At 48.9% G+C, this 11243-nt stretch overlaps 2 protein-coding genes across 3 annotated transcripts in view; both read right to left on the bottom strand.

The window, feature by feature from the left end:
- Nucleotides 1–11243, bottom strand: part of LOC147013002 (thialysine N-epsilon-acetyltransferase-like) — a 70884-nt gene that overhangs the window by 53400 nt on the left and 6241 nt on the right. The window lies entirely within an intron of this gene.
- Nucleotides 1857–8554, bottom strand: LOC147013003 (uncharacterized). The gene is made up of 2 exons (XM_085854427.1): nt 6103–8554; nt 1857–4343 (listed from the first exon to the last, which is right to left on the bottom strand). The coding sequence occupies exon 1, from the start codon at nt 7105–7107 to the stop codon at nt 6328–6330; it is 780 nt and encodes a 259-aa protein (XP_085710553.1). The 5' UTR covers nt 7108–8554; the 3' UTR covers nt 1857–4343; nt 6103–6327.

Consider the following 11243-nt stretch of genomic DNA (forward strand, 5'->3'; position numbering starts at 1 on the left):
ACAGGGCCTCCATGGGTCCGCCCTTTCTGCGCGGATTTCGGCCACACCGGGAGCCCGCCTCCTACACGCGTGACTGCACTCGCCAAAAAGGTACCTCACAAATATTTTGCCTCGGAAAGCGAGAAAAAGGGGAAATAAAGATTTATTACCCCAACAAAAAAAACATCGCAACATACCCCTTTGATGTCCCACTAAACACAAGGTGGGGTTCTGTCTGCACATATACTTAATGGCATAACTAACTTTGGGTCAGCTGTATGTTTGAATGCATACGGTTCCTAGAACCATAACACTACCCCCTCCCATTTGCAAGACTCGACCCGAGTCATTTAAAGAGCAGGTTTTGGGTCGCTGATGACTTTGCGTGATTCGAAGGTTGTAAGCACATTAATAATCGTTGGGCAATTATTTTCTTTCACTTGAAACTCAAAATATGCTAAAATTAAGTTTTAAGTCAAAACTTTTGTCAGTGATAGAAAAACAGTCCGGAAGTTACAGAAGATGCTATGACGTCACGTTCTCCGAAAACTTCGTGAACATTCGGAAACAGCGTGTGAACAATGGCGAGATGTGAATCAGAGAGTGATTTCAGCGGCGATGAAATTGAGTGTTTTCATTCCGATATTGCCGAGGACGAGTCGGAGGATGATGGGAGTTTATACGATGGAGTTTCTGGCCCCGAGCCATATAAATTTGAGCCACTTGAAAGTGCCAGAAAACGGCCAATTTCGTGTACAAGTTGCAGGACTGACTGCCCAGCAGTTCACACTGACAGACTCCACCAGACAGATTGGTTTGTAGATTTTCATTTTCTTGTTCGATGCATGAAATAATGTAAAGTTTAATTCGTCTGTGACTTGATATAATATTTTTTTAACCCCCTAGTCACTCATGAGTCAGAAATAGAATAAATCAATAATGGAGGCAAATATATTGTTGTGGTTACCAAATTCGCAAACCACCATTCAGGTCCCTTAGGTGAGGTATCTCGGTAAGTATATGTGTAGTTAGGCCCAAACCCGTTGTCTAGTGGGAATACATGTCATTTATGCGTGCTGCGACTCTTCAGGATAGCCGTTTTTCTTTTACTATCTTTATTTTGGACCAACCGCCATGATTACCACCACCAACCACAACATCAACCACCCACCGCGGCGCCGCCTCACGTCACACCTCGCAACCGTCGCATCGCCACCGTTCTTGCGCCGCTTGTGGGTACCGGTGTTGGACTCGTGCAGGGCGCGCGCCGAACAGCGTGTACAAAACCACGGATTTTCCACTTCAAAAACGGATCAAAAACGACACACGCCCACTTTTGTTCCGTCCAATCGGTGAGCGAGGGGCGATTTGGCCCCACCTCCAGGGCGTTGGAGGGCGGTCGCTATATGCAAATTTATGGATCAAAATGCATTCACGCCCACTTTTTCTCGGGCCAATGGGGAGCGAGGTGAAAGGTCGAAGGCAGGGGGTCAAAGATGAGAGAGCGAAGCCACGGGGCTTATATAAGCGACCGCGTTCGTCAGTCAAGTGGATAGAGAGTTAAGACTTCGCGGGCGGTGGAGTTGGGAAGAAGAAGCAAGAAGGAGTTGGTCGTCGTCGTGTGCGTTGGAGTCGGAGCAAAAGGGGACGGAGCTGTGGAGAGGCGGCGAGGGCAGACGAGGGGGTGCTCGCGTCGTGCAGGGAGCTGCACACCAGGGAGGCCGACGGCGCGACCTGGCCGAGGTGGAGACGCTCATCACGGGACTCGAGGCAGAGTGGAAATCCTCTATACCCCGAGCATCAGCAACCCCCTCCTGTTTCCCCCTGCGCTGAGATAGTGCGACCAAGGGGGCCCCTTTCCCACCCCCTACCAGACACTGCCCGCGAGGCCCGCGGAGTTGAGGCACCATCGCCGCTCCGCGTCTCATCACCAGACGGGTAGGCCCGACCCGGTCTCGGCCTCAGGCCCGCCTCATCTTTGAGGGTGTTCTTTTCCTTGGTTTTGGGTATGTGTTGTCGGCGCCGTCTGTGAAGTAAAATTGTATAAGTGTTGCCGTGTGCTCGCGTAATCGGTATTAGATCTGCATTGTCGCATTTGCTTTTTGTGTAAAATTGCATTGTGTTTCTTTTCCTTTTCTATGTGCTTTTGGTGGAATTGTATATGTGCGCTTTCCGTTCATCGCGAATAAATGTGCTTTGTGTTGAACTGTTTCCCGCTTCGCTTCGTCATTTCTTTCATTGAATCCTCATCTTGCTTCACGTAAAGGGTTGGTAGTGGGCTGAATACGTCCGATAATTAATCGAACCGTCAAGGCCGACGATAACACCACTCGGTTATCCCGATAGTACGGAACGGGTCGCTTAAGTGGCCCGTGTCCGAAGTCGACCTGCGGCGAGGTGCGATCGCCCGGTCTACCGTCCGTGTGGGTACTTTGGTAGGTCGAATTTGGCGAGCAACCCTATCCCACGCGGGGGCTGATTGGCTCGATCGCGGTGAGACCGAAAGGTCCACCCGTGACTGGTTCCCGGCGTTAGTCCGAGAGGGTCACGACTGGATTGTCCGTCCGGTGGGCGACGTGCCGCGATTCGAGTTACGTGGCCGTCAGCACGCCGGCGGGCGCGAATCCGTAACAATATTATACACCGTAGCCTTGGCCTTAAAGTCTTTCTGACAGCTGAGCTTGATCCCAGCGAAAGTGAACAGTAAGAACAAACCCCAACTTTCAAGAGACTGTTGTGGCATATCTGTCTATAATTCCAGCAGTGTGTGTGTGTTTGTCTGTGACCGCTGGTTATCAACAACCATTGGTCAGATCTAATTGAAACTTGCCAGGTATATTGCTGGGGCCCTGTGGATGTGCCTTTTCAAGATTTGATATTAATCGGACAAGTGCTTCCCAAGTTATGGCCATTTATTTACCAACCAATGACAGCACACGTTGCTGCGTAGAGGTGGCCAATGGGGAAGAGATTCTCAGCCGCATTTCCCATTACGGGTTACAACGTACGGACTTCCGGATGGTGTATTCTAATGTCTCGATTTCTTATGCGCATTTATAGATAAACACAATGCCCCAATCCTTGAGAGGTGGCACAGTGTGAGAAGATGAAGCAGGAGCCAGCTGAGGAGAAGGCTGAATGGTGGGCACAGCGTCATGCTTCACTCTCACTTGAGCAGTTGTTTTGAAACCGAGCTCACTCATTGCATTGCCTTCGTAATCCTCGGCTGTGAAATGGTCACCACAACTGACAAGTTTATCCAAAGGGTCCTCTTTCCCATTTTCTTTGGTGGAAAATTCGCACGTTTTGTTTGTACAAATCTTATCCACTTCCGGCGAATGTTTGATTCCTTCGGGAATCGGTGGGTGCGATTACCCGTTTTCCAGCCATTTTCGCAAAACATGACGACACACGTATGAGGCATGATGTACAAATATCCAAATAACTTTGTTCTACAATAATTCAAAACAAAAAAGGATAATATAGACAGTTTCAAGCACTCAAAAAAAGCGAAAGAACAGCCCGCTCAACTGGACACTTCTTCAATGAGCGAGTGAGCGTCCGCTTTGTTTTGGAGAACGTGACGTAACCATCCATATATGGCATGCGGCTGTTTTTTGCAACAGTCTCGAGAAATAACAACTTCGGAGAGAAAAAAATAATTAATTTTCCCAATAGTTAGGCAACCACAATAGTTTGCATCGAACTATTTAATGCACATATAATCATATTGATAAATTTTCAGAACATGTTTGGTGACCTGCAACCTGCTCTTTAACATTCGTGTGGCATGCAAGTGTAGGTTTCCCCTAGTACGGGTTACCTACGGATCCCTGAGTGCGACATTTGAATTCATGTCCCAAAAATAAATAACCTAGTGTGTTGCGTAACTAAACTCACAGACTCATTTGGACAACTTCACTACATTGCCGGCACTAAACAAACAACAGGTGGGTTAGGATTATATACATTTCTACAATATACATGGCTCAGGACCTGTGATTTGAGGAGAGAAAACACAACAAAGCAACATTTGTGGATGAGTGCTCAGCAGGCCATCGAAGATCGGGCGTCTTCAGGGCCTTCAATGGTCCCTTGTTTGTCGCTGATTTTTTTTTTTTCATTTCGGTTGCTGGAGGCAACTCATCCTAACACGGCAGGCCATACGCCGTTTCACAGGCCATTTGAACTAGCCTCTATGTAACAACAAGGAGATATCCGGGCTGCTCAGTGCAGTCCCCGATCCATTTGAACTGATCTTTATGCAACAACAAGGAGATGGATGTACAGGCTGCGCAAATGCAGTCCCTGATAATGTGGCTGCCTGCAGGGCAGTCCTTGCAGAAACCCTTTCAGAGATGGTCCTGGAACACATGTTGAGATTGAATGACATGGTAATGCAAACAACGGAATGGCAGGTATGGCAAACGGAGTGAAGGCAAAGGCAGAAAAAGGCATGGAAAATGCAGACCGGGTAAGGTGTGATGCAACAGGTCGGCACATTAAGCTGGCCGGCCTCATAAGTTTGTAGAGGGAGTGTGGTGGCGTTGGCCGGTCCGAAGACGGGCTCGGACCTACCCTACGGTCTCCCCCCAACCTATCGCCACCTCCGTAAGCTTGTAACAAAAAAAACAGCGAAATTTAGACTTTTATTTTATTTTTATAATTTCATGATTACGTGTGTCCCGAACCCCCTTATTGTCTTTGTTCGGCTAACCTGTCCTGACTGTCTATCCCCAATCCCCCAAGATCCCTTTTTGAGGGGATTGAGGAAGAGACAAGTGAATCTGTCTCGAGGCCCAATGCAGCCTCAGAATAACTCCGACAGATTTCAGCAATTTTCCAAGGTGAGTCCAGCGGCCTACGAACAGCGAAGGGATGGATGGTGCGAAGGGGTACACATTTCCGATCTACCCTTGCATTTATTAAACGTTAATCTATCCCCGGGGCTTTTCAACACGCCTGTTTCTTTAAACTATCGCTTCCAGCAACCTCGATTCCCGTCGCCTGTGTTGGTGTTTGTTATTAATTTGGGCCTGGCCCACAAATTTTCTCTCGTGCTCTTGCACAATTTTGTGGCTGGACAGCGTGGCTCCATTGGCAGGGATAACCATCTGCCGAACTCGCAGATTCGCAGCGAACCGAACTACGGCACTCCCGGGTCGCTGAGGCTGTCTCCGAGCCTACCTACTCCTTATGAACATGGGGGATGCCCTCTCTGGCATCTTCCCCGTTGATGCCCACATGGCATTTTGGTGCTCCGGGTCCTGTTTCCAAGGGCTACCCATGCCCATTACACTAACTCGGTCCCTTGGTCCCATGGCTTACTCTGGCCGACCATTTCGGTGCCTGGGGTTCCCTCTACTCAGTACGCATATTTCCACAGCCATGCACCCAGCCGGTCAATCGACTCCTGCACCCTTCAACAAGTTTCGTGCCTTCGTTCCACACCAACAACAAACCAACATCCGTTTTGGTTAATTTAACTAACCCACTAACTGGCATTACACTAACCCCGGGTTCCCTTGGGTGGGATTCACTCCTCCCCCCAATCATTCGTTCGCACCATGCATTCCACATTCACTCCATTCACACTCGGGCCCGCTTACCCACATTCACTCATCATGTTTCTTTCTCGGTTTTATTTTTTCCTTCACACCAATACTGATGCTAACTACGTTCCCCGAACTACCTCGTGCTCCCATCATCCCTTATAAAAGTGCACGTTCCATTTAACTCTATCGCTAAGCATCGTCCCCACTACACATTCCATGTCTGTCCATGTCTCCAATCCTTTCTAAATTCTAAACTAAATTCCCTCTAACTGATTTTACCAGGCCCCATGGAGGAATCCTCATACCCCATGAGGCCGGTCTATCTAATGCTAAACCCCTCCCCCAACGAATGCTCCTTTGCCCACATGCCGAGGATGTTTGCTACATCCTGGCTGAGCTCATGCACTGGTGGCAAAGCTTGACGAGCCTTGCATCTGCAGGGCATCAGTTTACAACACGCTCGTCCCCTTCGTTCGGCCGATACGTGAAGCCATAACATCACCCCATTAATTGCATTAACCGCTCGCTGTCGAGGTATTCCTCATGCGAGCGAACGTGCATGACTCACCCGGCCTGCGTGCCACGCAATCCCCGCGGATGACGTCACTTGCACACGGACCGCTCTGTTGCCAAGCAGATGGGCCCGGTGGTGTCGCCATCGAGACTCGTTCCACGCGTCCCGCGAATTCCACTCGCAGCGCGCAGCACGTCGGCCTCCGTGCACATGCTCCCATGGGGACGTGTGCTTTCCGAATTCACTCGACCCGATTCGCCTCCATTTTAGCCATCCGCGCTAGTGTCTTGTACCAAGCACAGAACGTTTTAACTCTGGCTCTCGATCACGCAAACGTCCACGGTTGGGCGGTTTGCAAAATACGGGACGGATCTCACACACAGCGTCCCGCGGAGCCAGCGCAGTTTCCGAAATAACTCCATCCGTTACACGACCCACATCTCCCGTCTGGGTCAGTCCATGTCCCATTTCCTCACGGGCACTCATACATTCCATGTCGTTTGCACGATTCACATGTTCTGACACCCACTCCGGGACAATCATACTGGGGGCTTGTGTTAGCCCAAAAGATCCCGGGGTTTCTATACCGCCCAAGCTCGGCATGTACCCTTTCACATCATGCAACGGCTCCACCTCGTACGGCCTTACCGGACTCACCTCATCATGGCCTGCCTCGAGGGAGCATACCGTCTCCCCTTGTTCCTGTGGGAGGTTAATCCGACCCTCGCATCGGGTGTCAAAACATGTCACATGCTCAACCTCAATCTCCCCTCCCATTTCTATTTGTGTCTGCTCCTCCTTTATTTTGTGCAATTCGTTCACCTCTTTAATGATGCCCAATTCCTGGCTCTTCATCTCTTTTATTATTTCTGTCATCCCCTGTCCGAGCTTACAGGTTTCTCCCTTAATAATCGTGGCGTCACTCGTCACCTCGACCTTGCCCGTCGTCATCGCGGTCTGAACAGCCTCCACATTCCCTTTCAACTTGGTCATTTCCCCACGTACTGTAATGATCTCATCCGCCATTTTCCAGTCCACGCTTTGCATTTCACCCTTCATCTTCACGAGCTCCGCTTTAAATTACTCCTGACCCGCCATTAGTGCTTGCATATCACTCCTCTGTTGGTTTTGTTGGTTTGTTACCATGTTTTGCATCTCCTTTCATTTCTTTCAAATTCGAATTCGTGCATTCTTCCATTTTTCGCATTTGTTTGGTTTTGTAAATTGATTCCCAAGTTATCCATTAATTGTTTCATTCCCTCCATAATCAGGCTCATGTCCAATGGATCTGGCAGAGCCGATCCGCCACGATCGGGTGCAGATCCGTCAGGGATCGTTCGGTCCTCCATGGGCAAAATTTGATGAAGGGGGTGCTCATGCACAACCGCTGTCACCCCCAACACTACCTCTGGGTCTTGTCGCAGGGAAAGGTCTTCCGGCCAGGTATTGTCCTGAGCCACATATTCTTCTAACATTAATTCAGACCCCACCTGTACCAGTTTGTCTTGGTCCACCATGGTCCGTACTGAGAATCACGAAAATTTGGATCCTGCTCTTAATTTCGGCAGGAAAATGTGGGTGGGGGGGGGGGTTGCCACACACCCCTGGTCCGAATCCCATAAATTTCTCTCTGGAGGGGGAGGATAGTCGTATCTACACTCCTGACACCAAACTGTTGTGGGCCGGAGGTCCGGTGGCGAGAACGACCGCGAGGTGGGGAAGGTTAAGTCGTCTCCCACCAGCCTCTCCGGAATTGTAGGCCGTCCCTCTCAGATAATTCCATGAGGTGGTGGGTCACTTAACCGAACGTGGACGCCAATACCTCCACCACGTAGCGTAGGGTCTTTTTGTCGAGAACCCATTTATCTAATTAACCACGCGGTGTCGTCTACCGGGGAACCACGCCCTCAGCACGCCTTGCCCGAACCAGAACACTCTACCGACTACCAACTGCCAACTACCTTTCTGTTTCGGATGTAGCGAGAGAATCTGCCAAGGTCATATCACTCCAACCACTGCATCCAGCTCGCGAACACGACCCACACAGAACTCCACTGAACTGAAGACTCCCCCAACTAACGAACCCTCCGACTCAGCACACCAACACGACGAGGAACGACCCCCAAAGACCTCGCTGAGAAAGGTGTTGTAAATTTATGGATGTCCCTCAGTGGGGAGGGGCCTTGGTGAAACTAACATCACTGTCCACCCTGATTGGACAGGGCCTCCATGGGTCCACCCCGTCTGGGTGAGGTTTCGGCCATGCAGGGAGCCCGCCCCCTCCACGCGTGACTGCAATCGCCAAAAAGGTACCTCACAAAGATTTCGCCTCGGAAAGCGAGAAAAAGGTACTGTGGTTCAAATAAGAGGGGAAATACAGATTTATTACCCTGACTAAAAAAACATCGCAACGCACCCCTTTGATTTCCCACTAAACACAAGGAGGGATTCTGTCGACACATATACTTAACGGCATAACTAACTTTGGGTCAGCTGTATGTTTGAATGCATACGGTTCCCAGAACCATAACAATATATATGTATATACATACATACAAATATATATATATATATGTATATACATACATACAAATATATACATACATACATACATACACATATATGTATATACATATATATGTATATATATACATATGCATATATATATATGCATACATATATATATATATATATATATATATATGTATATATATATATATATATATATATATATATATATATATATATATATATATATATATATATATATATATATATATATATATATATATATATATATATATATATATGTGGAGCTGTTGAACAGCTCCCAAGATGAGAGCAGCCATTTTAATAGGATTACCTTTTCTTAAAAAATTGAATGTAGCATTTAATTGAGGAAGCCAAAGCATTTAAGATGCTCTCAGTAAGCTACCGTTTTTGACTGTTGGTAATCAAAGCAAGTCGGCTATCTATCTCTATCTCTGTCTCTGTCTCTGTCTCTGTCTCTGTCTCTGTCTCTGTCTCTGTCGTGCAGCTGAACATCTGGCTTTCTTGTTGGCCCTTGTAACAACATTCTTTGAGCCTTGAGCTCGGAGAAGCCCAATCATAAATCAGCACTGTTTGGGTATAGTTCAAAAGGGAACATCTTGCAGTAGACTGAGACGATAATATATATATATATATATATATATATATATATATATATATATATATATATATATATATATATATATATATATATATATATATATATATATATATATATATATATATATATATATATATATATATATATATATATATATATATATATATATATATATATATATATTGTTGTGGTTGAGGAAATTCGCAAACCACCATTCAGGTCCCATAGGTGAGATATCTCTGTAAGTATTTGTGTAGTTAGCCCCAAACCCGTTGTTTAGAGGGAATAAATGTCATTCATTCGGGCTGCGACCCTTTAAGATAGCCGTTTTTCTGTTCTATCTTCATTTTGAACCAACCACGTCTCAACCGCCATCACACAACAACCACCAACCGCAACGCCGCTTCACAACAACAACAACAACGCCAACAGCCACGACCTTTAGCGTCACAACTCGCTCTCGCAATCATCGCATCACCGCCATCCCAAGCGTCGCAATGGCCATCATCGCCACAATGGACCCTCCACCGCCTTCACCTCTCCTCCTTCTGCCGCCATTCCCGCACCGCTTGTGGGCACCGATCCTGGACTCGTGCGGGGCGCGCACCGAGCAGCGGGTGCAAAAAGCGGCCTTTCCGAGAAATCGGATCAAGAATGATTCACGCCCACTTCCGATCCGTCCAATCATTAAGCGCGGGGCGATTTGGCCCCGCCTCCAGGCGCGTCAGAGTAGAATCACTATATGCATATTCGCGGATCACGCCCACTTTTCCTTCGTCCAATGGGCGAGTGTGGCTCCGCCCCCGAGCCGATCCTGATCCAAAAATCTGCATATGGTTTCTCCTGTCGCACTATAAAGCGCCGAGCGCGGGGCGAATTGAGTGGAGTTGAGAGTTTCTGTTTTGGGCTCGGGCGAGTTGGAGAGGTGTGGCAGCGGCAGCGGCAGCGGCAGAGAGAAGAGTTTCTGTTTCGGGCTCGGGCGCGTTGTGACGGCGGCGAAGCGTGGCAGCAGCAGCAGTCAAGACGGGGTTCGGAGTCTGTCAGGGAGCTGCGGAGAGGGGAGGCCGGGAACGCGGTCGAGGTCGCAGTGGAGTCACTCGTCGCGGGACCCAAGCAAGCCAGATATCCTCTTTCCCCCGAGCATCAACAACCCCCCCTGTTTCCCCCCGCGCTGAGATAGTGTGAGAAGGGGGCCCCGTTCCCACCCCATTCCAGGCAGTGCCAGCGAGGCCCGCGGAGGAGCGCGGAGTCGGGGCGCCGCCGCCATTTTGCGGCTCATCACCAGACGGGTAGGCTTGACGCAGTCTCGGCCCCAGGCCCGTCTGCCCCCTGTAGTTGAGGGTGGCCCCCTTTTTCTTTTGCTTTGGAGTATATGTGTTGTCGGCGCCGTCTGTGAAGTAAAACTGTGTAAGTGTTGCGGTGTGCTCGCGTAGTCGGTAGTAGATCTGCATTGTGTTTCTCTTTTGTTGCATTTGCTTTTTGTGTAGAATTGTTGTGTTACTTTTACATTTGCTTTTGGTGCATAATTGTTGTAATTGTATACGTGTGCTTTCCGTTTGCCGCGGAATAAATGTGCTTTATGTTGAACTGTTTTTCCCGTTTCGCTTCGTCTTTTCTCCAATTGAATCTCCATCTTACTTCACGTAAAGGGTTGGTCGTGGGCTAAATACGCCCGATAATTAATCGGAACCGTCGAGGTTGACGATAACACCGCTCGGTTATCCCGATAGTACGGAACGGGTCGCTTAAAGTGGCCCGTGTACGAAGTCGACCTGCGGCGAGGTGCGATCGCCCGGTCTACTCTCCGTGTGGGTACTTAGGTAGGTCGAATTTGGCGAACAACCCTATCCCACGCGGGGGGTCGATTGGCACGATCGTGGTGAGGCCGAAAGGCCCACCCGTGACTAGTTCCCGGCGTAAGTCCGAGAGGGTCACGACGGGATTGTCCGTCCGGTGGGCGACGTTCCGCGATTCGAGTTACGTGGCCGCTCGCATGCCGGCGGGCGCGAATACCGCAACACTGGTGTCAGGAGTGGGATACAAA

The sequence above is a fragment of the Eptatretus burgeri genome, chromosome 14, assembly GCF_056783735.1.
Source record: "Eptatretus burgeri isolate ZD-2024b chromosome 14, Ebu_testis_v1, whole genome shotgun sequence".
NCBI classification, from domain to species: Eukaryota; Metazoa; Chordata; class Myxini; order Myxiniformes; family Myxinidae; genus Eptatretus; species Eptatretus burgeri.

What these genes read in the sequence shown, in the direction of transcription:
- LOC147013003 (XM_085854427.1), bottom strand. Translation starts at nt 7,107, where the DNA reads ATGAAGGGTGAAATGCAAAGCGTGGACTGGAAAATGGCGGATGAGATC.